This window comes from Zingiber officinale, unplaced genomic scaffold (genome assembly GCF_018446385.1).
Source record: "Zingiber officinale cultivar Zhangliang unplaced genomic scaffold, Zo_v1.1 ctg167, whole genome shotgun sequence".
Classification (NCBI taxonomy): Eukaryota; Viridiplantae; Streptophyta; class Magnoliopsida; order Zingiberales; family Zingiberaceae; genus Zingiber; species Zingiber officinale.
Genome location: NW_024589857.1, coordinates 871,372 through 899,198, shown reverse-complemented (window position 1 = coordinate 899,198; position 27,827 = coordinate 871,372). Strand labels below are relative to the sequence as shown.

The 27,827-nt window shown below is 37.7% G+C and overlaps 3 protein-coding genes across 5 annotated transcripts; 2 read left to right on the top strand and 1 right to left on the bottom strand.

The window, feature by feature from the left end:
* Nucleotides 1-2,247: 2,247 nt before the first annotated feature.
* LOC122036524 (protease Do-like 7) lies at nucleotides 2,248-2,878 on the top strand. Its single transcript, XM_042595876.1, has 2 exons — nucleotides 2,248-2,385; nucleotides 2,467-2,878. Exons 1-2 carry the CDS (start codon nucleotides 2,248-2,250, stop codon nucleotides 2,668-2,670), a joined length of 342 nt encoding a protein of 113 aa, XP_042451810.1. The 3' UTR covers nucleotides 2,671-2,878.
* A 2,281-nt stretch (nucleotides 2,879-5,159) lies between these two features.
* On the bottom strand, nucleotides 5,160-14,053 carry LOC122036477 (nuclear matrix constituent protein 1a-like). Of its 2 annotated transcripts, none has more exons than XM_042595803.1 (9): nucleotides 13,917-14,053; nucleotides 13,390-13,806; nucleotides 11,965-12,174; nucleotides 10,215-10,468; nucleotides 9,823-10,093; nucleotides 9,662-9,745; nucleotides 6,796-8,927; nucleotides 5,986-6,199; nucleotides 5,160-5,682 (listed from the first exon to the last, which is right to left on the bottom strand). In XM_042595803.1, the coding sequence occupies exons 2-9, from the start codon at nucleotides 13,600-13,602 to the stop codon at nucleotides 5,461-5,463; spliced, it is 3,600 nt and encodes a 1,199-aa protein (XP_042451737.1). In that variant the 5' UTR covers nucleotides 13,603-13,806; nucleotides 13,917-14,053; the 3' UTR covers nucleotides 5,160-5,460. The 2 variants fall into 2 exon arrangements, with proteins under 2 accessions (XP_042451737.1, XP_042451738.1); XM_042595804.1 differs by having other exon boundaries at nucleotides 13,390-13,827; nucleotides 13,917-14,049.
* Nucleotides 14,054-15,380: 1,327 nt separating this feature from the next.
* LOC122036466 (putative AC transposase) lies at nucleotides 15,381-27,073 on the top strand. Of its 2 annotated transcripts, none has more exons than XM_042595786.1 (5): nucleotides 15,381-15,682; nucleotides 15,759-15,893; nucleotides 24,637-24,859; nucleotides 25,064-25,920; nucleotides 25,991-27,073. In XM_042595786.1, the coding sequence occupies exons 3-5, from the start codon at nucleotides 24,658-24,660 to the stop codon at nucleotides 26,882-26,884; spliced, it is 1,953 nt and encodes a 650-aa protein (XP_042451720.1). In that variant the 5' UTR covers nucleotides 15,381-15,682; nucleotides 15,759-15,893; nucleotides 24,637-24,657; the 3' UTR covers nucleotides 26,885-27,073. The 2 variants fall into 2 exon arrangements, with proteins under 2 accessions (XP_042451720.1, XP_042451719.1); XM_042595785.1 differs by having other exon boundaries at nucleotides 15,759-16,016.
* The last annotated feature ends 754 nt before the right edge of the window (nucleotides 27,074-27,827 follow it).

The window sequence follows — 27,827 nt, the reverse complement described above, 5'->3', positions numbered from 1 at the left end:
GCTGCTCCCTTTAGTTTAGCCATTCTTTATCCTTTTCTGCAGTACAAGGAAAAATAAAACTATAAGCACATAGACTTAGTAAGATCCTTTCCTACTCACGAAAGTCATAAATCATGAATTTAACATAGAGTAGTGACCTGTTCATTTAGACAACATATAGACATATCACAAGAGTACATCATCTTAAAGCATAATAATCGCATAGCATGAAATAATATATATGCAAGATGTTCTTTTGAAAACATATATTATATAAATACTTAAACATAAATCTCAACATGAGGGTCCGACATTGTACCACATACATGATTTGTGCGCATCCCTAAATAAATCCGAGGTAGCTAATCTCGAACCTACTAGGGAACTAGGCCCGTGCTTCGACCTAGGGGCGACGTAGGAGCCCATCCCCTGGACCTTGCTAGGATCCGGTACAAGCCATACAAAAGTAAAATAGTATATCATGTTCCTTGTCATATCATAAAGAGTGCTCTTAGTCCCAATTTATAGGGAAGCATCTCTTAGGCCTTTCATCATACATAAGCCTTGCATAAGCATAACATAGTAACATAAGGTTCACCCAACACATAACATATCATAGGGAACCATTAGTAAGCATGATTGGAGTGTTTGTTCTCTTCTAGCTCTAGTAGTTCTCTTGGCCGCAGCTTACAAGGGCATGATCCTAGGTTTTAAGCAACATCAACCATGAATAGCATCTTAATAACATCACATAACATATTAGGTATCATGAGAGAAAGCATAAGCAAGTCTAGTTGGAGTTTAAACTTTCCTAATCCCTTTATTTCTTCTTGGCCGAAACTTCAAGGGACATGGTCCTAGGTTTTAAGCAACATCAACCATGAATAGCATCTTAATAACATCACATAACATATTAGGTATCATTAGAGAAAGCCTAAGCAAGTCTAGTTGGAGTTTAAACTTTCCTAATCCCTTTATTTCTTCTTGGCCGAAACTTCAAGGGACATGGTCCTAGGTTTTAAGCAACTTCATGGGGACATGGTCCTAGTTTTTAAGCAACATAAAAAAAAACGAGGAAAACCACTTGTATTGCAGGTGAGGGGGAATACTTACATCCTCTCGCTTGGTTTACCACAAGGAGAATACCCTTGCGTATCTTGCTTGTGAGAAGACTTAGGCCTTAAGGACTCCTCCTTGTGAAGACTTCCTAGGAAGAGATCCTAGGCTTGATTCCGAACATGGGGGAGAAGGAGGCTAGTTTCGGTGGAGGGAGGAAGGAGGAGGAAGAAGAAAATAACTTTTCATTCCCTTACTCCTATTTATTCTAAATGAAGGGAGAAAGGGAAAACACCTTTTCATTCCTTACTTCATTTACTCTAAATGAAGGGAGAAAGGAAAATAAACTTTTCATTCTAAGTGAAGGGAGAAAGGTGTCCCTTCACCTTCCCTACTCTTAACTACAATTTCCCTTTCCTTCCTAACAGCGCACCCCTGTTGGGGCTACTGGTTATCCCATATCACAGAGAGCTTGTCACATACTAAAAGGTTTAAGGTTCGAACCTTGGCCATGCCTCTTTTTGGTTTTATTTTCTCTTTTTTTTTTTTTTTGAAAAAGGAACCCACATAAAACTCATTCTAACCATGCAAAAATTATATAAAATTGCTATAGATTTTATGGGTGCTACTGCACACTCATGGGCGATTGAGTGTGAATCCGGGCACCCTGATCGGTAAAAGTGAATCGGGATGCTCGAACGGGCCTCCAGTGCCTAGATTCACACTCAGTTGTCCATGAGTGTGCAGCGTAAAAATCTTCTATATATATATATATATATATATGGGTGATTTGTTGCATACCCATTTGTGAGCACCTAGTGTTTTGTTTTTAGCTTAGGATTTAGGGTATACGTTTTCAAATTGAAGATAGTGGATAGTTTAAATTTGCTAAAATGAATACAAATAAAAAAAGAATAAGGAAGTTGTGCCTAATGGGACATTTGTAAGAAGTTTAGCATTCTTTTATATATATAATGGAGGATAATACTGATGGTTCATTTGTTGTTCTTGAAATAGTAAAACTAATTTCTGTATTCTATTTGTATGGAAAATCCCTGAGCTGCAACTATTGCTTATTTGCATTCTTGTGGTCATAGACCTTGCTTATTGTTTCCATGCACATTCTATTCCCTTCCACCATACTGGGATTTTTCACAAAGTTCTTGTGGTTCTGAAGTGGCATAAAACTCTTGTTTTATTGCAGTTGTATAAATGAATGTTTATTTTTCTGGTCTCAGATGGTGCCATGGAAGTCCAGTACATAGATATGGTCTTTACGCACTACAATGGATAGTTGAGATAAATGGGAAACCAACTCCGGACCTAGAAGCTTTTCTAGAAGTAGTAAAGGTACATCTTGTGCTGCCAATCTTTACCTTTTCTTTTGTGAATTTAAGATGCACAAGATTGTTTTTCTTTCAAAAAACACAGGGACTGGAGCACGGAGAATTTGTGAGAGTGAGGACAGTCCATTTGAATGGGAAGCCTCATGTGCTGACATTGAAGCAGGACCTTCACTACTGGCCAACTTGGGAACTTAAATTTGATCCAGAAACGGCAATGTGGCGACGGAATGTGATAAAAGCTTTGAGTGGTAGCCAAATATCAGGATCCAACACAACATCCAAGTTGTGAAAATTCACATGCAAGAGCTCCGACACAAGTTTCATCTTTAGCTCCAAGAAATCAGGTTGGTAGCTACCAAGCCTTTTAAGTTATAACAGCAAATACAAAATCCAAAAGAGTCTAAATTCTCCATCTTGAGGTGTATGTTCATCTTGCTTAAATGCATGTTTATATCTTATTTAAGTACATAATTTAAAATTTCTCCCTAAATATGCAACAGTTGGACTCCATAGGGTACCCTTAGATCTTTTAGCCCATTCATCAAACTTCAACTCTTAACGCTTTTTGACTCGGGAACCCTGGATTTACTCCCAGCCACTCTTGTCGAGCATTTGGCGTTCCTCAGGCAATGTGTTTATTTGATATGAATATTTGTATCTTAATAACAGTCCGGAAGTAGTTGGAATCCAGAAGCTCCAAGATATGCAATGTGTAAAATTTTAGCTGTTAGTCATTATAATTATTAACACTACTTTTCTTTTTAGATACCGAATTTTGAACGAACGGTAGGGTTATTCGTTCAATGTTTTTTTCTTGTTTATTTCAATGAGATAGTTACAGATACTGCTGCCTGACAGCCTGAGTGACAGGAACAGCAGTGGACTCAACCTATCTTAGGAATCACTAGCCAACTGTCTGCTCTATATTGCACAGCATGCATAATTCATCAACACTAGTGAAGAAGTTAATATAACTTCGTGTGGTTGCTGGATCTATAAGAGAATTTAACTTGATCACGATGAAATGATGAGGAAGTTGAACGATCCAGTTGGCGATTGCAATCTTTTAGCTTTGAATGCGTGACTAGTGTTGTTCATTACTTGTTTTTTTTTCTACGGGATGTCGATGATAGACGAAGGTTTTTTGGTTGTCTCATACTTTTGAAGTCGTTCCAAGTTGGGAAAGCTGCTTTGAAATGGGAAATTTTTTCATTGCTGTTTATTTTTTTTTCCATCTATTATGTGTACGTGCAAGTTTGAAGTCGAAGACTGTGCTTATATAACTCTACGTCTTTACCATGATAATATATTAACACATTGGACACAGAATGATGTCCTTAGCCTGCATGTACAGAGATGAGCTAACGTATCGAGGAGAGGAAGGAGAAAAGGGGTGGGAACGAGAGAAAAAGGTGGGAAGAAAACCGTTGTCTTCCACCTTATTGTCAACTCCGTCGTCCTTGCAGGATTGCACTAACCTACTCGTCGCTTGCAGTGCTCGTCTGTCGCTTGCAATGCATCGCTTTTGGTCACGTGAATGGGATAATTTTCGCGCCGTCCACAGCCACATCCCCCTCTCTGGCTTGTGTCAAGTGCGTCCACATTTGTCTGTTGACCCTTCCTGACACCGCAACTCTCTTATGCTCTGTTTGCTACGAGTTATGGATTAAAGAAGACCGCGCAAGGCCCTTGCAGTCGTGATCCTGAAAAAAATTTTAAAAAAAATGAAAGAAAAATCCACTCATAAAAATAATCTTTTTTGTTTTTTACAAAATAAATGCTGAATTTTTTTTCTTACGTAAAGCTTTCTAAATTTTTATTTTCCGTCCTTTCTAGTAAAGACGGATTAGCGTTAAGGCACGTGTTGCCTTTAACTAGTTCAAACCAACGTGGATGCTAAATATAAATCCTAATATATGTTGCCATTGAAGAGTTGGGTAGAACCTCATTATTCCCCAATTTTTCAACCCCAACGCAACGACATCCTCTATAGGGGCAGGATAGGGTATTACCATGGACGAGAAATAGTCTGATCAGATGCCTTTGGGCTGAAAACTTCCGAATGAAGCAGTATTCAGTGGAAGGGAAAACATGGCTTATCTGTCCAATCAGAATGCACAACTAGTTTATATAGTGCAAATGCAAAGCTCTCCGACTTGTGTCCCAGCTATTCACAAACGGAAAACACCAAGATAATCAATCAAAAGAACTCTTGAATGTATAATACCTACATAAATATCTGCTCTAACAGATCATGTACAGAATACCTAATTGAATGCTTGGCCTTCCCATATAAAGAGCCATTGCATTAGAATAAAATATCTCCTATAATTTATCTATCTGTATTTTATTATAATTTATCTATTTGTATTTTACTATACGACCAACGATATTAAACTGCTTGGGGTATATAATAACACCTTTAATTCCAAAAGAACCTTACAGAATTCAAAAATACATACAGCCAAAAATGAAGACTTTCCCCTATGTACAACTGTTACACATTGTTAAGGCAAACACTATAAAACAAATTGTGCAGATGTATCATCATGACTTAAGGACCAGTTCATCAGACAATAATATATCTAGGGTCAGTTATATGAATCTTAGCTTTGCAACAGCTATAAATGATCGACAAAGGCAGTAAAAGATATCAAAACTAAATGAATGAGGCAACACGTTAGACCACATAAAAAAAACACTTTTTTTGTCTGAACTAAAGGAAAAAAACTGAAACTGCAGATACAAGCAATGTAATAAATAAAGTGTTATCAACCATACAAGCCCAACGAAAAACATTGCTTTGCCATAAGAATCAACAGAAACCTGCCTCGACACATCATGTTTATCAAGTAAGAGTGCATGTCTACTGTGACACACCATTGTGAATCCCTGTGGAGCATCACCAATTCCTACAGAAACTAGAATGAAAAATAATAATACATGAGAACTACATGACTAATACACCATCCACAAAGCCAAATGGAAGCTGGATTAATTAAGTAGATACGTCAACAGTGAAAAATAATAGGGGGTAGGTAAACTTGCAGGGGTTAATAGGATAGTATCTATATGCACTTCATGTCGTGAAGAAAGTCCAGAGTTTTTTCCCAATTGAGACATCATGGTTGTGCAAGTCCTCTTCATCCTTCTCACCATCACCATCTACGCTCCCTCCAGTGGGAGTATTAGGTTCTGGTTCTGATACTGTAATTTCATTGACATTTAAGGTGTCATCGCCAACCTGCTCACTTGATTCAATTGATTTCCCATCATAATGATCACGGAACTCCGATTCATGCTGTCAAGGAACAGACATATTTCTCCAAGTAAATGTCTCAATCACACATTAAAAAAAAAGTAAACCATGTCAAGGAACACCATATTTCTACAAAGCAGATATTATGAATGCTTTCCCATTATGTCTTTCCCAAATCAATATATATCAATAAATACTCCTAAGCCATTTGTGAGTAATTATTAGTGTCTTGTATCCAGAGCCTTTTTATTTGTGAGTAAAAGCATTTGACAAACTGTGGTCTGAATCTTTTATGAGTCTCAACTCCCAATGTGCCAGAGAGAAGCAGAGGAGGCAGTGGCTTACCTGGACAAGTTTCTGAGAAATCTCCACTTCTACTGATTTTGCACCCTCATCAACAAAACTTATTGCAGGTTCAGCATACAGCCTCAGTTGGGAAGTTCCTTCTTCATCTCCGTCTCTCTTCAGTGTTTCATCTCCAGAAGGTTGTTGGTAGCCTCTAATTTTCAACCCTTTTTTCTGATCAGATACTGGTTGGACTGGTGACATTGCAGCAGCACTAAGGATAGGCAAGAGAAAAGTATTGAATCCCCAAGTTTCTTTATGTGGTTAACATTATCATTCTCATTTCAAAGCATAGCTTTGCAATTCCACAATGGCAATTACAGGAAAATCAAATGTACAGAAGGAAACCATAACATAATCTTATATAGGAGAAATGATCCCCAAGAGTACAACAAAAATCCAAAGACCATCATAGGCATAAAGTGAAATCGGAAAAATAAAAAAACATAAATACTGCATGTCTGAGGGTTAGATAATTTATTACATACGACTTTCTTAAAAGTCATTGGCTAGCCCTAGGTATCCAAAAACAGAACATGAAATCTTTCCTTCAAAAAGTAATATTCCACAAGCCTATTATACCAAACAATTGAGTGAACCAGCCTATCTACACTACCTAATTCTAAGACCTTACCTTGTAAACCAAGAGGAACCCTTGCATTTGCAAGTTCAGTAAAAGATATATATATATATATATATATATATATATATATATATATATATAACAACAGCTTCATAAAGCATAGAAGCTATATTCTATTAAAGCTATGTGCTGGATTATGAAATAACTTGCTCGTTAAATCAACTTACATTGTGGAGCGCCTGAAGTTATAACGCTTTTCTCCAAGTGTCTGAGCTTGTGGAGCAGCTATTTGTCTCTTTTTACGACGTCCAACAAGTGAAACATTCTCAGAACAAGTTTCACTGTCCAAAGCTTGATCACTAGTTAAAGATACATGAGAAATATCCCTCTTTTGCCCTGCATGAACTACATCGTAGCCGTTAACTTGGATATCTGAAGATTGGTATCCTTGCCCATTTGAGTGTTCATTCTGCTCAGTAGAAGTCTCTCTAAGGAAAGCTTGTGCTTCTTCGACAACTTTTTTCACTGTGCGTGTTCTCCGTATCTTTCTAGGCTTACTGCTCTGGACAGCTTTATGTGTTTTCTCTTTCGCTCGTTCAGGCTGGGAATCATTTTCCATTACTATAAACCCTACTTTCTCATAGTGATTCTTAAATTGAACAACCTGCTCAGCAACCACTTCCTTATCAGCATTATTTGCTTGGGTACAATTGGCATCAGCTAAATTATCCTCATCTCCAAAAGAAGGATCTGGCTCATTTCTATCTCCATCAAACGATTTTGCTCCTCTGTTCTCCCAGATTCCACTACCTGATTTGGATCTATGATTGTGGAAAGGTTGGATAGAAATTCTTTGTGATGGTGCAGCTTCATCATAGGCTCCACCTTCCAAAACTTCACTATCAAGTTTTGCACCAAGTGACGTAGAACTTTTCTCCTGATCTTCCATATCTTCCTTTTTTTTAGGAGAGAAATTAAACAGTCTAGAACATTTTTGCAGCAATGTCAGACGGCTTCCTGATGGTAAAGATGCAGACAACATTTGCTGGGGAGTAGTTTCAGAATCCTTGGGTTTCATATCATCATTGAATGTCAATCTTGGTAGTCGAACAACTTCAGTATCTTTCAAGCTGAGAAGCTCCAAATCATGCATTTGAACACCACAGTTTTTGCATTTCTTAAACTCTTCGACCATGGCTAGAAAATGTTCCCTATCTTTCAGAAATTTCTTCCTTTGGTCCTTCATTTCCCTGCTGAGCTCACGAAGAGTCTCAATATCCTTATGTATCTCAAGTTGGTCATTTTCAAGTTTCTTTCTGCATGCAACGAGATCTTCTTTTTCTCTTTCCAATCGTTCTTTGTCGACTTCCAATCTTTTGTATGTCAACTCATTAGTGCCGCTTAAAGATTGTATTTCATTTAACTCAATAGACTTCTTTCTCTCAAATTCACTTTCTCTGTCTTGCAAGTCTTTCTCCAAAGCTTCCTTCCTTTTTCCTATTTCCATCTCTAGCTCATGTCTACGTAGCTCAAGATCCCGAGCCATATCAGCACGTTCCAGCTCGAGCATATCATGCACAGCCGACTTCTCATGTTCGATTGTTTTTTCAAAAAGTTCTTTCTTAGTCTCAAGGTTATCCAATTTCTCTTCCATGCTAATTCTCTCTGCTTGTGTTCCATTCCTAAACCTTTCCTCTTCAGAATATCGCCATTTTTCAAACCTTTCCTTCTCTTCATTAACCCTTTTTATCTCCAATTCCAGTGCTAATTGTTTATTGTCCAACAACTCCCACTCTTCCTCAAATTTCTCCCTTTGTCGTCTTAAATCCTCTCTATCACTATCTAGTGAAGACTTGATCATCCTGTAATCTTCAATCTCTTGCTTTAGTTTTGACTGATGCAGGGTATGTTCTTCTCTTTCTTGCCTGGTAAGTTTAAGATGCTCCTCATCTATGACAATTTGTGCCTTCTTAGCTTCGATTGAATCCTTCATAGTCTCAAGTTCAGAAATAGATTTGAGAAGCTCCTGCCTATCACTCTCCAGCTGCTGTTTTTGTTTCTCTAACTCCTTCTCAGAAACCTTTATAGATTCCTCCCACTTCCTCAATACTAGAGATTTGGAATCATGATCCTTCTCCATTTCCTTTAGCTTCAGCTCTTCTTTTTGCAAAAGATGCTCCTTTTTTGTAATTTGCTGCTCTTTAAGATCAATTTCTTTTTTCTTCTCTTCCAATTCAAAAACTTTGACTTTTATCTCTTCATCCAAGGCTTTTTGTCTTCCCTTCATCTCTAATTCAAACTCCTGTTTCTTTGAATCTAAGAGAGCATTGTGCTCATCTAGAAGCTTTTGAATCTCCACCTAGATAAACAAACAAAAGATCCATATATAGGGCAATGAGAAGCAGATAAAACGTTCCAGAAAACCAAAAGCTGTGACTTCAACAATTATCATAAAGGCATCCATCATGCCAACAAGCAGATGGTGACTACCAAATCACACATGCAGGAACATATTGACTTGTGCCAAAGAATTATTGGCACCACGAATTTCTATTGATTATTAAAAAAATAATCTGGTAGCAAAAAATGTGAAAGGCATATATCCCACAACTCACAATCAATTTGAGATACAAAGCATGATTGGCATTGCAAGAACAGTATACCAACATCCAATGCCAAGTAGTCAAACAGTATACCAATCTATACCACCAAACTTTGGTAATTATAATACCTTTTCTTTTGTGTATCAAGTGGGACTAAGTAATATGATCCTTATTTGGTAATTAGGCACTAAGGTAAGCGTGCACTGTATCCACTAGTTTGAATAATATTCTAGGCCATCTAGGCCCCACCCATGAGAAAATATTCCACATTATTTTGTTGAAATTGTTGCTATTCCTTGAACACAAGATAGTACTTGAACATAAGGAATAGGGTGCTATGCCATACTTGGATCCCAATCATCCTGACAAAAATCACGAATTCAAGTATTTTCATAGACTTAAATAGGAAAGTTATGCTTTCCTTTTTGGTTTTATATCAACAAGAAAATGGAAAGTAAATTAACCCAGTCACTTAAAACTAGAAACTCACGTTCTCTCTAGCATTTAGCTTTTCTTCTCTTGAAGCTAATTCCCTCTCCTTCTTCTCCAAACTCTCAAACTTGATTTCTGCTTCCTGCAGTTAAAAGTTTGATTACAATGATTCTAGTAGTTAATACATGAAGGAAAGGAAACCAAAATGATAAAGAATACCTTCTCCTTACACTCCAAAGAACTTAGTCTGGTACTTATATCATCTTTTACTAATTTCAAGGACTTCTTTGATGCCTCAATCTGTTTTTCTGCATCTTCAATCTCTGTTTGTTTTCTTTTAAGCATCCGATCTACCTCATTTGCTCTATTCTCTCTTTCATTGAGAAGCTTCTGCCCATCATCAAGCCTTTTCTGACTATCTCGCAGCATTTTCTCCCAACCAAGAAAATGTTCCCTTTGTTCGATTAGGTTCTTCTCATGTGCCTTCCGTCTAGATGATGATAGAAGAAATAATATTAAGAATGTGTGTTAAATTACAAATAATTTGACAAACTAAAGGATCCACCACTGAAATCAGTAACAGAAAGGTAGATATGAGGGGGGAAACTTGCTCTGATGATAAAGACAAATTCTCCTTCTGAAGTTTTCTCTTAAGACCTTCTAGGTCATCCAGTTTTCTGTCTATCTCGGAACTTTTACGGTTTACTTCTGCTAGCTTAGCATCAGCAGCATGAGCCTTTGCTTCAATTTCCAGGTAATGCTCCTCTAAACCTGTCTCTAAAGCTTGAGAGTCCGCTAACTTCTTTTCTGATGTAAACTTGATTTCTGCCATTTGAAAGCGTATATCTTGCAAGTCCTTTTCAAGCTGCAAACAACATCGTTCAAACATCCAAAAAGAGAAAGGAAAAAAATTATAAACTGACAGATGATTATGAATTTTATAAAAACAAAAATCACTATTTGATGAATAAAATAAAAGCATAGATATGTAGAAAGGCATGATTGAGAAATATACAGCAAAAGAATGTAAGAGACAAGCTGACCTAAGTTATAAATTTTTTACAACAAAGAACATTAGTGAAACTATATTAGCATTTAAAGAAAATGGTCCAAAGAATATATTCATTGAATTTCAGAAAAAGAATAAATAGCTAGATACCAGCACAAATGCATACATTGTCAAGATAAGAAAAATACTAGAGACAATGGAAAAAAATTAGACAAAATAATAAAACTATCAACAAAAAAAAGTCAATGCTGAATTAACAGAATTAAAGCTTGACGGTTTGTAAAACTTAACAGAATTAAAATATCTGAATTCATAAGCTACTAGGATAACTGATTTTACATCAAGGCTCAACTCTAATCTATATCTTTTTTATGTTAGTGCAAGATTAGATTAACTCATTAATCATATTCAAGAGGAAAAAAACACCTTAGTGTACATTATTTGCAGATAATATTTTGTTAATTGAAAAGAATGCAAGAAGATTAAACTCGTAGCTCAAGTTATGGAGGTAAAACTTCATAAATAGGAATTTTAAGTAGAACAAAACTGAATCTACAGAATGTAATTTCAATCATAAGAAAAGAAATGCGGGAGTAGCTACAAATGGACACGAAAGTTATTTGAGCAAGAGTTTTAAATATCATACATCTACCATTCAATAAAAAGATACACTCATAGGATAAAAATTTGTTGGTGAAACTGATTAGAGCTTTTATTATGTCTTCTGCAATCATCGTATGCCTCTTAGAATAAAAGGTGAGTCTTAGAAAACTATGGTACAACTCATCTTAAAAGACTTTATATACCAAAGTGCTAGTCAATTAGAAAACAAACTGCACAAAAATACTAAAGTAAAAAATATTAGTATCCCAGATCAATTAGATATAGCTTAATGAATGATAAAATGAGAGAAAATAGGCTGTGATGGGATAGAGATATTCAAACATGGAAAACATATTCAATAGTTAGGAATCAAGCATGTTTAATGAAATGGAGTTGAAGTTGTGAGAAAAGGAGATCAAAGAACAAACTAGTTAATCTAATAAGAAGAGATTCAATTCATTTAAATTATCTAGTGATACAAAGTTAATAGTATTATATAGAAAAATCAGATCAATGTAGATGAATTACCTGTAAAAAGAATAAATATGAAGTGCAGTTTTCTAAAGAGGATTCATGAGGCACTATTAAAACTTACAAGCAAAGCAGCTTCCCAAAAAGGATTTAAGAACATATAAAGCTCCACATGAGAACAATTGTTTCATTCAACATGTTAACTTCAAATCATTAAAGACCACTAAAAGCATTTGGAGCGATTCAACTATAAAGATAAAAGTTAAATCATATCATACATCTGCGACTTTCTGCTTCTCAATCCCCAAATCCTTCTGCCACTTCTCCTCACGCTTTTCATATTCAGATATTATGATCATATGTGCAGTTTGTTCCCTCTTCAGAATCTCCTCTGCTTCTGACAAAGTTTGCCTAACTTCTTCATATTTAGTAATTGAACTTTTCTTCTCAATTAGCAGAAGACCCATATTGTATTGATACTCATGAAGCTGCATACATAACAACACATGGAGAAGTTATCAAGTGTCAACAATAACATATTAATGGAAAAGCAGATCAAACTTGTTAATATGACAAGGGGAAAGGCAATAAATAATAAAAAAAAACATATTATACAAAAGGAACCTTTTAGAATAGAAAGGCTGGTTCCTAACACATCCATTATTTATTGAAAGAAAGCCACTATCAACTCCATACAAAACCACCACCTAAAACTCATGGTAAAAATGAAATAGAAAAAAAAACTACATAACATCATAACTAGATATAACACAAATTCAAAGAAATGAAATCAATTAAGATCATCAAAACAAACTTCAAGTTAAATTTGTTAAAAATCCATGACACCATTCTACATCGATCAAGGTTATGTTGTTCTGTTGTGTGCAACCCCAAGGTAAAAGAAAAGAGAGAGAGAGAGAGAAAACTAGAGGAAGTTGACCTGAAAGGATAGAGGAAATGGTGCAAACTCCTTACTTTCCACTTAAAGACAAAGCCATTTAGGTTAGTTCAGGTCAAATACAAGGCTGCCTAAAAGTGGGAAAAATATAAACTTTCACTTGATTACTACAAAAGATTCATACTTTACTTTCAATTAGCAACCTATGGTGAAATTAAGAATGCTATTGATTTAGTTTAGACAAAATAATAGTGGTAGAGTAAGCTTTGTGGCATGTTTTACTAAACATGGTGCAACTCTTGAAAGCTAAGTGTGGATGACTAGGATAATGACTTCAAAGTTCAGGATGACTGTTAACCCATAAAGCATGACATAGATCTATAAAATATTTGTGTCCAAAAAACCATGACAAAAGATGAATATTATGGTCCAACGGAAGCATATTCTAAGAACGAGCCTTACCAACAGAACCATATTCTAAGAGCTTAAGCTGATGTGCTATCACAAAGTACAAACTTTTGTCTGTTGCTTAAACTAGCATTCTATATTGCCCCTTGCATATAAGAACATGCCAATGAACACAACCCATAAGATTCTCATTCCATTACCTTTAATCTACAAATTCACATGTCCAAGTAAAAACCAGTTGAGTACAGGCATGCACATGGTATCTAAAGCAAGTTTATTTGATCAACATGATACTATGCCTTACTTCGACTTCAGTTGAATGGAACAACCAGAACTACAAATCATTGTAATACCGCAATGTGAAAATAACCAGAGTACAAGAGATGATGTTAATAACCTCTTTCTCCAACTCAGCAATCCTCTGAGCAAGAGCGTCCCTGTCCTTCCTCTGCAACACAGCCTCGTCCAGGAACCCTGCCTCCCGAAAATGCCTCCAAACCTCCAAATCCTCACCGCCTCCAACAGCAACCCCTCCATTCGCACCCAGCGAAGCCTGAGGTGGAGGTGGTGTGTCAACCACGTTCTTTCCCTTCCTATTCGAGGTGAACATCACGAATCCACTTTCTCATCAAAGCCCCGGAACCAAAAACCCTAGCGAGGTATCCTGGTCCCCGGATAGAGCACCAGAACCCCTTCTTCCTGAAGTGAAATCAAGAAACAAACGCGAGATCTCCGACACCCTAAAGGCGAGCGCAGACCACGAAAGCGGGCGAGAGAAGAGGAGCCGCTTGGCCGAGCAGCGGAGGACGACGACCTGCACCAAGAAAGCCTAAAACTGGAGATCGAAGAACAACAATCAGGGGAGGGAAATCGCCAGGAAAAGGGAGGATTAGGGGACCGAGTAGGCAGATCGAGGAAGAAAACCTGGAATTGGCATGGAAGGGATCGAGCGGAGGAAAGCGGGGAAGGCGGCAGCGCACGCTTTTTCGCGAACCTTTCGACCTTTTTCTTTCTCCTCCGTGTTATTTTTCGCTCTTGACGGAAATGCCCCTGTCCGTTCTTCATGCTTTTTTTGTAACTGCCGATTAATTTTTCCTGCCATTTATTTAAATACATATTTTTTTAAAAAATTAATTATTAATTGAAGGCAAAACGGCTAGATAGATTTGTGAGCTTTCGCTGTGAAATTTTACTATTTTTTTCAAAAAAATTTTAAATTTAAATATGAGAAAAATTTATCAATTTTGTGGGCGCCCATAACCCATAAATAATATATAGGGAAAATAAAAATTAAAAAAATATTATGTAATAATTTTGATCAAATGTATTAAATGCATTTTATAATTTTTTAGGATTAAAAAATAATATTATAATTTAATAAATACCTAGATTAATTTAAATTCATGTGAAGTTAATTGACACACTCATGTCTGACTTATTTGATTGTTAGAATAAAAAACTAATTTTAATCAAATAGTTAACATATTAATTTTTTATATAGAAAATTTATGTAAAATATTATGTAACCCGATATGAAAATGTTATTTAATTTGTTAAACTAATTAGATTTGTCATAAACATGGAAGAACCTGCATGGATTTATTTTAATTGATTTTTTTAATGTCAAATTTGTTTTTTTATAATTTAATTGTTGTTAGATTGGCAATTGTTAAGAAGAAAAGAAATATTTTAAAGAAAAAATAAATTATATTTCTACTAGGAAGGATGTTTCATTAGGCAAACAATTCAAAAAGCTAACTGAGGGCGTTTTTGTCACTTCATTCCGATTCTGACTGGGTTAAATTTCCACTACAAACCCGCATTGCAATTTACACAAAGCACAGGGTTTAGATTGTTAAATTTGCATGGCTCCTCCGTTACTTTTAGACGGTAAAAATGAAAATGTAACGTGCAAAAAAAACCATATATATTCTTATTATTATTATAATAAATATAACGTGCAAAAAAAATAAGTTAATAAAAAATATACACATAAAACACTTTTATATAAAAAATTCCTATCAATTTTATTAAACTTATTCGAAATTTATTAAATTCGCTTTAATATGATGAAATTCAGTGTGAAAATTTATAACAGACAATTAATCATTATCATAATAATTTTATGGTGAATTTAATCATCTTGAAATAATTTTGACCTGAGAAATTTTGATAAATGGAAAAAAAATGATATAAAAATATTTTATGTAAATATAAAATTTCCCATAGATTTTATCCACTATTTATGGGGCCAAATTAAAATTTGTATATATATTTTATTTATTCTTATATTGCACGTGAGTTAGCCGAGCCAGTTTGCTCAGACCCATTAGCCGAGTAATTTAATAAACAAAGCCGACGACGCCGTTAGAAGCTAACGACGTGAACGAAGTTAAACGCTGCCTTTCCAAGCGTCGACTTCGACGACTCCTTTCTTTGACAGCGAAAATAGCAAGGGCGCCTCTCGGCTCCGATCCGGCTTAGGGCCGGCTTCGAACGTTTCCCCCTCTTCGGCGCGCCTGCTCCTGCTCTCCCTCCGCCTGTCGCCGTCTCCATTTTCCGCGTCGGCGAGTGAGGCGTTTCCTGGGTTCTCGGTCCCGCGCGTCGGTGCCCTAATGCTTGACCGGAAAAGGATCCGTGGTCGAGGCTTCCAGTTTCAGTTTCGCGCCTTCCTTGGGTATGGCTTTGAGGTAAACTTTTGAGCTTTATTGTTTCGTCCGTCGAAGTCATGCTCGTGTGAGTTCGCACTGATAGCTGTTGCTTCAGTGGAGCCTGTGAAACGTAGGGGCGAGTCATGGGGAAGTGAGTTCGCTGCTTGTGAGATTTTCGTCGGAGCTTTTGAGTTCGTTATTTGGGCAGCAGTTGCAGTGTTTAGTCGTTGCTTCCATCGTCTAAGCAAAGGTCAGCTCCGGTGGTTCAAGATGAATTCAAAGTAGCCTTCTTGATATGCTCTCTCTGACAAGTTAATGGCACATGCTAGTTGGATAATTGTACTTCCATGAGAGCTTAGAATTACTGTTAAAGGTAATTTCCTTACTCTGTTGGCGCCTTTCTTTCAACTATTGACAAGTTTAATAGCTTAAAATGACAATAAAGTCTGAAAAAAAAATCAGTCTGGCCTTGTTATTTGTTGGTTATTTCACTCGAGTTAAGCAATCAGTTTGGAAAAGAACAGTCAATTTAGATGAATTCACCAAAGGCCCAAACAATAGAACATATGATTCAGTTAGCTTAGCTAAATTAGTTTTAGCTTTAGTTATCTATAGGTTACTTAATTTTCTTGAGTTTCCGTTTTGATTCACTCTGTTGATGCATGCATCTATGTTATGCTCTTATTGGAAAATACCATAAACACTAATATGTTGAATATAGTTTTGAGTGGATCTATTTCCCATTTCTACCATGGTAATTGTTGACGCAGGTAGGGCCGACAAGAGGGGGATGAATTGCCTGTAAAATAAATAACACAAAAATCCTTCTCGACCTTTCAAATCAAATTAGTAGCACACTTAAAAACAAGAAATTAAGCAACTAATAAGTAAAAGACACAAAGGAGTTACTTGGTTACAACTTAGATGGTTGTTAATCTAAGACAGAAGAAAGCCTGAAAAGATCTCCTTCGTGTAGGCGGAGAAAGCCTATTACAGTTGTTGCACGCTCAGACAGTTGCTAGGAAATGAATACAAGAGTTGTTGTCTATTTCCTAGGTCCAGGAGTCTTTTTATAGAAAATCTTATCTGAGGCTGGAAGACGCCTCCAACAGGCTGGAAGGCGCCTCCAGTGAAGCAAGAAAGGATAAAGCTTTATCCTTTCCCAATGTTCACTTTTGCCTAATCGAAGGTGCCTTCCATAAAGGCTTGAAGGCACCTTCCATAAAGACTTGAAGGCGCCTTCAGCAGTTGCTGTTGGACCTCGTGGTTGTTTTGATGTGATCAACCAAATTAGGTTGGGTCATGTTTTGTTATAATCCCTGTGTCTAAGTGTGCAGGAGCTTAGGAACGCAGGAAATCGAGCGGAAGACGCAGTTGGCGAGAAGGACGACACGGGAAGGGAGCCGACGGGCTCGGTGCGTCCGAGGGACGAAAGAGCTGCGGAAGAGTACACCGGTGGACGAGAAAAATGTACACGACGTTCGAGGGACGAGAAGCCGGAGCGGAAGCCTGCTCGAGGAGAAGGCCAGAAATTGGGTTCCGGTGAGTCCTATTTCGGTTGGCCGCAATCACCCAAACGATCGGAGCTTCCGAAGGTCTAAAAGAGCTGGAAAAGCAAGCTAAATGCGCCCTCAATGCAGTGTTAAGGGCGCCTCCGCCTTCTTCAGGCGAGAGGGCGCCCTCCATGCCTTGGAGGCGCCCTCAATGCCATTGAGCGCGCTCTCAAACCAGTCAACTTGATCGTTTGCGAGTGGATAAAAGTTTATCCACTCATCTTGCCTTGGAGGCGCCGTCCACCCCTTGGGAGGCACCCTCAAGCCTTTAGATAGAATTTCCAGGAGCTATAAAAAGGCCTCTGGAGTTAGGAAATAAAAAATCAACTCTTGTACTAACTTCCTTGCAACTCTTAGAGCTTTCAGTGTGTAAAAGGCTTCTCCGCCTTCAAAGAAGGAGATTCTTAGTGAGCTGTTCAACCGCCTTGGATTAACAACCACCCAAGTTGTAACCAAGTCAACTGCTGAGTCTTCTTTAGTTTTGTTATTTTATTGTTGTTGCATTTTTAGAGTTGAAAGAACGAGGAGGGTATTTTTTTTCTATTTCAGGCAATTCATCCCTCCCCTCTTGCTGGCCTGTTGTGTCAACAATTGGTATCAGAGTTATGGTCCGGACCAGATGTCATGTGGGGTGACCTTGAACGAAGTTGAGGGTGGACCTGGAGCAGGTCAAGGTGATCGGATACTTGTAGGGAGGCGAGTAGGTTAGGGTGATCGGATGTTCACGGATAGGCCCGAAGTAGGTCAAGATTGACCGAATCAAGCTGCTTACGGGGAGACCCGGAACAGGTCAAGATGACCAGATGCTTGTGGGAAAGGCCCCGAAGCAAGTGATTGGATACTCGCGGGGAGGCCCGGAGCAGGTCAGGATGACTGGATGCTTGCGGGGAGGCCTGAAGAAGGTCAGGGTGATCAGATGTTCGCGGGGAGACGAGTAGGTCAGGGTGACTAGGGTGACTAGATGCTCGTAGGGAGGCCTGAAGCAGGTCAAGGTGACCGAATGCTCGCGGGGAAGCTCGGAGTAGGTCAAAGGTGACCAGGTGCGGATGCTTGTGGGAGGCCCAGAGCAGGTCAGTGTGACTAGATGCTCGCGGGGAGGCACGGAACATGAGAGTAATTGTGGTCCTTCGTTTGAGGGGTGGATTGTTGGAGTTCAATCAATGTCCTACATTGGAAAGATTTGGTAAAGATCATGGGGTTAAAAGGATGCATGATATCTTCATTGGCACGAGGCCTTTTGGATAAGAGTTCAAGAGCAAAACCATGAGAGCTTAGGCCCAAAGTGGACAATATCATATCATTGTGGAGATATCTAAATTCTTTTCGATCCAACAATTGGTATCAGAGCCCAACAACTTCAGAAGGACTAACTGTCTGAAGCAACAAAGATCAAGACGATAGCCAATGCAAGTATTCACCCCTCAAAATTCAACGGAGACTTCGCTACATAGAAACGCAAATGGAGGTATTTTTAAAAACAGATTTCGATATTCTATTAAAAATGAAATACGGTTTTGTAGCACCTACGGATCAGAAAGGAGCCGAGAAAGAAGAATATCAGTGGACGAAGAAATAACAAGCCGATTTCGTGGCGAACGGGAAAGCATAATTCCATCTGCTCAGCGTCCTTCCACCCCAGGAGGTAAATTGAATCGGCAGCTACGTCTCCGCCAAAGATCACTGGAAGAAGTTCCTGGAGCTCCAGAAGGTACTTCAGAACCGAAGTTAGCAAGGCGGGATATCCTCCGAACTCAGCTAACAAATCTCCGGATGAACAATGGAGAAAAGGTAGCGCAACTCCAAGCACGAATCAAAGAGCTGATAACTCAGCTAAACAATTTTGGAGAATCGGTAACAAACCGAGATTCGATCCGGTATGCGCTCAACGCCTTCCTAAGAACTTCAGAATAGGCGTCCTCAGTAAATGCATACTACATCTCTAAGGACTTTGAGGTAAGTACGCTAAAAAATCTATTTTCTACCTTCGAACTTCATGAATTTCGAATTACAGATTCAAAAGACATAGAAAAGACAAACCTCAACGTTGCCCTAAAGGCAAGGACGGAAGATCAAGAGTCCGAGACATCCATTGATAAAGACGAAACAACTCTACTGGTAAAAAGGTTCAATAAATTTCTTAAGTCTAATAAGTTTAAATCGCAGTCAAGAAGACATCATTGAAACAAAAGAATTGTTCGATACTACAACTGTAACGAAAAAGGGCACATCAAGGATGATTGCCCAAAATTGAAGGAAAAGGACAAGCACAAAAAACCAACTTCCTCCAAATACAAGACCATGAAAGCCACTTGGGATGATTCTTCATCCTCTGATTCTCTCGGGACTAGCGCTAATGACTAACCATCAAGAAGAAGATGAAACCAGCTCAGATATGAGCATAGATAAAGGAGGAAGATCAGAAGAAGAAAACTGCGATGAAGGAGGAGCATCAGAAATTGAGGTAAGTGAGATACGTGCTCTAACCCCCAAATAGTCTTTTCGTTTTATCAAAGTTCTTACAAGAGACTTGGTGGAATCAGAAAAACAGATTGCTGAGTTAAACAGAATATTAGATAACCTGAAATCAGAGAATGAAAAATTAAAATTGCAAATTGAAAATTTGAAATCAGATACATGTTGTCAAAAACCAAACATTTTTCATAAGTCTAACCTTAAGATTTATGGACAATTAAACTAATACATTAAAAAACATTAAGGACAATTTAGAAGAATACCTAAAACTAACCCAGTAGGAAGGAATCTCTATTGGGTTCCAAAATTCTATCTAGATTAAAACCTTCTGTTAATCAAGGCTTTCAGAAGAAATTAAATGTTTCAATTCCTTAAAAGGCTTTGTCTAGAAGTGGTTGATGATCTAATAACCAAGAAGGTCTAGTGCCTCGCCACAGTCTGGAAGCCGATTATTGAATTAAATGTTTAATTGACAAACTGAAAAGCAATTACGATAATGATTTTAAATTCTTGTCAACTATTTAAGCGTTTCAAGTTTTTTTTTTTTGGAAATTTCTAACTTGGAAATTGTTTCAAATTCTGTATAACTTGGAAATTTTGCGACTTGAAAATTTTTTCTTTCTCGAATTTTTTTAATCTGTACCTTATTTTTTTGTGTACCCTGTTTTTTGATGTGATCAAAGGGAGAGAAATAGGTACAACTTTAGGGGGAGTTAGAATATTTTGTCAAATTATTTTTTTCTGAATTTTAATAGATCAATTCATTTTAGTATTGCAATTTCTTTTTTGCAAACTTTATACTTGAAATGATGTTAGTTCTGTAATTTCTTTAAATTATTTGTTTGTTTTACCCTAACTTGAACTTGGGTTGATGCACATCAAAAGGGGGAGATTGTTGGACCCCGTAGTTGTTTTGATATGATCAACCAAGTTAGGTTGGGTCCTGTTTTGTTTTAATCCTTATGTCTAAGTGTGTAGGAGTTTAGGAACGCAGGAAGTCGAGCGGAAGACGCAGCTGGCGAGAAGGACGGTACGGGAAGTGAGCCGATGGGCTCGGTGCGTCCGAGGGACGAAAGAGTTGCGGAAGAGTACACCGGTGGACGAGAAAAATGTACGCGATGTTCGAGGGACGAGAAGCCGGAGCGGAAGCCTGCTCGAGGAGAAGGCCGGAAATTGGGTTCAGGTGAGCTCTATTTCGGTTGACGCCAATCACCTAAGCGATCGGAGCTTCCGAAGGTCTAAAAGAGCTGGAAAAGGAAGCTGAAGGCGCCCTCAATGTAGTGTTGAGGGTGCCTCCGCCTTCTTCAGGCTGGAGGGTGCCCTCCATGTCTTGGAGGCGCCCTCCATGCCTTGGAGGCGCCCTCAAATCAGTCAGCTTGACCGTTTGCGAGTGGATAAAAGTTTATCTACTCATCTTGCCTTGGAGGCGCCCTCCACCCCTTGGGAGGCGCCCTCAAGCCTTTAGATAGAATTTCCAGGAGCTGTAAAAAGACCCCTGGAGCTAGGAAATAAAAAATCAACTCTTGTACTAACTTCATAACAACTCTTAGAGCTTTCAGTGTGTAAAAGGCTCTCCGCCTTCAAAGAAGGAGATTCTTTGTCAGCTGTTCAACCGCCTTGGATTAACAACCACTCAGGTTGTAACCAAGTCAACTGTTGAGTCTTCTTTAGTTCTTTTATTTTATTGTTGTTGCATTTTTAGAGTTGAAAGAACGAGGAGGGCATTTTTTTTCTATTTCAGGCAATTCACCCTTCCCCTCTTGCCGGCCCGCTGCGTCAACAGCTGCTACCGAGCTCCACTTTCTTTCTCTCGCTCTTTCGCTGCTCCTCTCACTTGGGTGATTTAGGTCAACCGGAATAGGGCTCACCCAAATCCATTTTCCGACCTTCTCCTCGAGCATATTTCCTCCCGGTTTCTCGTCCCTCGGACTGCCGCGCACGTCCTTCTCGTTCACATGTGTACTCTTCCGCAGCATCTCATCCCTCGGATGCACCGAGCCCATCGATTCCCTTCCCGTGTAATCCTTCTCGTTAGCTGCGTCTTCCGCTCGACTTCTTGTGTTCCTAATCTCCTGCACACTTAGACACAAGAATCAATCACAACAGGACCTAACTTAACTTGGTTGATCACATCAAAATTATCACGGGGTTCCAACGGTAATTTGTTATTTTTTTCCTTCAATTTTCTTATTTGTTATAGGATGGGATTAACTAATGGTAATTTAGGATGATTCCTCACTAGCGTTAAATATGTTTCTAGAACAACTTGGGTTTACATATAATATCAAATTTTATTATGAAGTTATTGATAATTGAATTGTATATATTTTCCACATAGATGATGTTGAATTTTCCAAGTTATGTAAAGTAAGATCTGTTTCTTTTATCATTCAATTTAGACCATCTTAGTTTAAGGTCACCATCGAGTACAATGGAAAATTTTTAGTTTTTGTGGAATTATGTCTTGCAATTGTTATACTATTACTTAACTTTTCAGTTGTGGACATACTCTAACTTTCTTTCCAAGAACCATGATTTTTGAAGCCATACTGATTTGTATGATAGCTTTTTTTTCCTTTTCTGGGGGCAGTGTCAACATTTGAGAGGTGTCATTACATGTATTCTATTAGATTAATTGGATAAAAAATAATTGAAATGAAATAGAATGATCAATTTCATAGAGAATTAGGATTTTGTTTCCAGTCATTTCTTCTTATTTATTTTTTTCCCAAATTAAGTAGAAATTGATGACAATAAAATTTACAATCTCATAAACACTAATAGTGAGAGTATTTCTTTCCCTTCAGTTTTAGATAAAATAGAGTGGAAATAAGTTAATACTATTCCTTTCTTTTCACTTAGAATAAAAAAGCTCCCTTAGGTTTTCTTGGTTACATGGGAGCAAGTATGTTGTGCATGACGCTTTTAAAGAATAGCTGTTAGAGAGGAGGCTCATGATAAGGTACCTTCCTAGAGGGGCTAAGGAAATGCTTCTAGACAAGGAAGAATATAACATCTATCGGACCTTAGTCTGGGTCCAAAAACAAAGATCACACTTCCTTGACATTGGCAAATCACACATTTTCTCCATCCCGAGTCTCAAAAGAAAGAAAAAGAGGCATAGAAAAGAAAACCTGTAACCAAGGCTTTAACTAAAACAAAATATTTCAACAACTAATGAGTAACCTTCAGACTCAATTAAAAAAAAAATAGCAATAATCCTCTCCTTGTCTCATCAGGGACAGTTTTCCTGCATAGCAAGTTGATCATAAGGGCTTGATTGGCATGTTAATATATAAAGGGACTAGTGTTCAATTAGTGGTTAAAGTAGTTCCTTGTCTTAGTGTTCCCAGATGAGTGGGGGCAGGAAGGGTTCAGTTTGAATTGGTGAAAATGGGAAGGACTTTAGGAATATAGGAAATGAAAATTGAATTCAAACTGAGGGCTTGACAGCACCTTCTGCAAATCAATCCTGCGTACAATATCTGACACTCCTAGAGCCACCATGTCATGTGTGAAAAATTTACACCCCAATTAATCATGTGTGAAAAATTTTAGAGCCCACCGTCTCATGTCTAGATCTATGCTTGAGTTAGATAATTATGTCATAGGCTTTAGTTAGATTACTGTTTAGGTGCATGTTTGAATCAATAGGAACCTGATACAACAATAACAACCAAGTCTTCTAGTGGAGTCGGCTAATCAATAGAAACTCAATGATATGGAAAAATTCACTAACACATTAAGATAATTTTCCACATATATTGTGATTTCACAAATCACATGTGCAATACTGTTGTTTGTATATCTTCTGACACAAACATGGTGTGTGACCTAACAATATCTAAGGTGGGCTAACTTTGCAAAAGATGTTAAGAGAATATGATCCAGTGTTTGCAAAGTATTCATTTGAAGTTGAGAAAATTACTTGGGGATTGTCACTTGTATTTCTTGCTTTTGTAACTTCCAATCTTGTACGTTGGTGGCTTATTTATAATCTGAGGCTTCATTTGGAGTATTTGAAGACTGAAATATATAAACAGGAAGCACAGACTAAACATAGGTTATATATATGAAGTACTAAGCAAATATATATATATATATATATATTTGCTTAGTACTTCAACTAATATGGTAGGCAACACCTCCTTTCCATTTTTTTAATGTTTTTCTTAGCTCATTTCTATGTTTTGTGTATCTAGCTGTAGTATCTAGAAAACTTGTTACTGGTTTATTGGTTATCTACTTCAATGAGATTTTTCTCTTGTTCTTTTTTATAATTTCATGAGTCTGTTTTTTTTTTTTAACTCCATGTTAATGTTTGGTAATATGGACCTAGTAATACATTTAATAGGAATGTTTTGAATAACCCTTTAATAATGTGGATATTATTTTTCTATTCAAGAATATTTCTTTGCAAACAAAATGGTATCATGGTATGCAAGTATAAATTTCACTCTATGTTCACACTGCATTAACCTCTTCACAACTTTCTCACTGCCATGAACTCCATGTATTAACAATGAGATTTCTTTAGGAAAAATTGCACTAGCTTAGAATAGCCTATGTTTAAGCATTTTCATGTAACAATTGAGTATTTGTCACTATTTGTGAATCTTAATCATTCTTTCTTTTCCCTTCTTAGAAAATGTAGCTCAAATTTTCTCATTAATTTCTAATGGATTCAACCTTAAGATGGTGTTTAGCAATCCTCTCATGCCATTTGGATTTATCTTAGATGGAACAACTGGACCTTTTTAGGACTGAGGGAATAACATAGGAAAGGACTTCCTAGCGAATGGTTAAGGATATCTGAAGCCTAATCTTCCTGTAATCTATGTGGAATTTACATAGATCTTATATTCTTACTCAGAATCCTCTAGAAAACTAATGAGTTCTCTTACATATGAAAAAAATTGTTTTCAATTCAAATACTCAGATAGTAAACTGTCGAGTTGTTCTTTACAGAGGTGGAATCAAAGACATCAAATGGACACGACGCTTGTTCCATTTGTAGCAACTTCAGATGCTACATTGGTCTTGCCAGAGAAAGGAAATGATTGTCCACCATTGAAACCAAAGAAAAAGTCTATGACTTCATTCTATCAAAATTTTTTTGAAATAGCTCCAGATGGAAAGAGTCGCAGATGCAAAATTTGCAAACAAAGTTACTCTATAACCACAGCTACAGGTGAATTTGATTTTTTTTTTTTTCCTACTGTTTCAGCATTCTGTGATATTCATATGTATTTTCTTTGATCACTTAAGAGTAATTAGACTATTATTCTTGTTGGTTGTAATTAGAAATTTAACTTTTTGGCACCTTGTAGAAAGTACACTATATGACAAGTGCTATTTCCTTATTTTTTACTGACTATTTTTCTGTTGATTAAAGGAAATCTTAGTAGGCATCTCAGGCATCGTCATCCAGGGTACGATCGGCTTAGTGATGGTATCCAACAAGTCCAACGAGCTGTTATCTCACCTAAAAAGTCTCACCCTCAATTGAAACTTGCAATTGATCTTGATCACTTGAACTGGTTGCTGCTCAGATGGCTCATCGAAGCCTCTGTTCCTGTTACTTTTGATGAGGTATTTTTGAATTCCTTTAGGTTTCTAAATCCATCCGTAAAGATTTGGCCTAAAGATAAGTTCCAAGCAGTAGCTCTTGAGGTTTTCAGAAGTATGCGAGAAGATGTCCGAGCATCATTGCAAAATATAAACTCAAAGGCTTCGATTACTATGGATTTTTGGACTTCCTTTGAGCAAATATTTTATATGTCAGTTAAGTGCCACTGGATAGATGAGAATTGGTCCTTGCACAAGATTCTTCTTGACGTATGCCGTATCCCTTATCCGTGTACTGGGCCTGAGATCTTATCTGCGATGACGAAGGTACTTACAACGTTTAACATCGATAGAAAGATTCTCTGTTGCACGAATGACAACAGTCAACAGGCAATTCATGCATGCCGTGCTCTAAAGGAGGACCTAGATGCTCACAATTTGCCTTTCTTTTATATTCCCTGTGCTGCACGAACCCTGAACTCGATAATAGAAGACGGCCTGAGAACTCCAAAACCTATTATATCTAAGATTCGAGATTTTGTCCTTGAGTTGAATTCTTATCCTGATATGATTGAGGACTTTAAACAATTCCTCGCACTTTACCATGAAGGTTCATGGAAGTTCCCACTTGATTCCTCGACAAGCTGGAGCGGGGATTATGCCATGCTTGATATGGTTAGAAAGGTACTATTTTCATTGCTGTTGCATCTTTTTTAGGTGAGCTCTGATCTTCGGTATATAATTCATCATGTAGGCTCCTAATGCGATGGAAAGTACTATTAAAAAGCATGAAGAAACTTTCAGTGGCCGGAATCTGTTGCTGAGCACGACGGAGAAATCCGCAATCAACATTTTGCATTCATATCTGGAACCGTTCTACAAGATAACGACTAACTTGTCCACAAGTAAAGTTCCTACAGTCGGTCTGGCACTTTTCTTCATGGACCATGTCTTCGAGTTAATCGGCTCTTGCAGGGATTCTTGTCGCCAAGAGTGGCTGAAAATTGTAGCTGATGATATGGCTAAGAGAGTGAGAAGCTTTTGCACTCAGGCCCATAACACTTTCACTTTCACTGCTGCAATTCTTGATCCGAGAATAAAGAAAGAACTCGTGCCCGAGAACCTTAACTTGGAGAAGCATTTAGAGGAAGCGCGAAGCTACTTTATGAGATACTACCCCAGCAGTCAATTCCCTGCGACGACGAATGGGTTTGGCAGCCAAGAGATTCTGGATGAAGACAACATTGTTTCCTTTGCCGAAGAGATTGCAAGGAAGAGACGCCGCGCGAGTATGCACTCCACTGCTGATGAGCTATCCCAATTTTTATCCGAACCTACCTTGCCACTCGCCACGGATGTTCTCAACTGGTGGAAGATGAATAGCATGCGCTATCCCCGTCTCTCAGTTATGGCCCGCGATTTCTTGGCCGTCCAGGGGGCCTCAGCAGAACCCGACGAGTTGTTCACCAGCAAAGGCGACGATGCTCGCAAAAAGCAGTTTTCTTTGTCTTACAGCAACATGCAGCCCTTCATGTGCGTCAACTCATGGTTGCAAAGCGGATACAAGTTCAAATTTCAGCAACTCGAGATCAACTTCGAAAAGCTGGTAGAATCCACTGCCGCTTCTGTCGACATTGCCAAGACTTGAATGGAAGACACACACACACACAATGTCAAATAGATTTCTTCAAAATGGCGTAGTATTTGCCTCCTGGATTTAGGCCAATTATTCGATAAGAGAAACAACTGTTGCTGGTGCTATGTTTTCTGTCGAAATACAGATGAGTTCCTTGTAATTCTATGATGATATCAATGTCAGCTTAAATCTCTGGATAAAGTACAATTGTTCTTCTTCTCCTCTACTTGAGGTCTAGGAATCTCACTGATGCGAGTCGGCGCCTCTCTTCTCTAGGTCATTTATTTATAGAAGTATATCAACTAAATGAGAATGAGATGTATTGGTGTAATAGTTATGTCTGATAATTAAAGGATCTAAAGTTTAGGTTTCAGCTTACTGTAGGGATATTGATTAGTCGGTTGAAATGGCTAAATATTTGGATTAAAAAAATATATATTCTTTGGAGGTTGATCTCTGGGTGTATAAGTTATGTTTGAATTTATCCGCTAGATAAATTTCGAGAAAATTATGTATCTACTTTTAAAACCAGGCTGAACCTTGATTTAAAAAAATAAAGTACGTATTTAAGTCACATGACTTCCTCGTGTGAATTTAACCTGCCAAATAATTGAGACAAGTTAAATTTAGAGTCTTGCATACCTATTAAATTGAAAAGTCTACTAGCCTAACTTCGATTACCATTAGACAAGAAATATCTTCCATAATTGAAAAAAACAAATCCTAAACAAACAATTCTTGCTTGCCAAAGTATTCAAGTCTGATGTGGCAATTGAGTTATGGCCTCTTAGTTGGATCAAAATTAAGAGGATTGGATGGTAGGACGGTTAAAATTAAAGAAGGGTTCATCTTTAAGCTAGCATAGAGGATGACTTCGATCGATCGAAAGATAGTCGATCGGGTCGTCAAGCTGAACGGGCTGAGGGTCCGATTGAACGTCCATCCACACAATGTT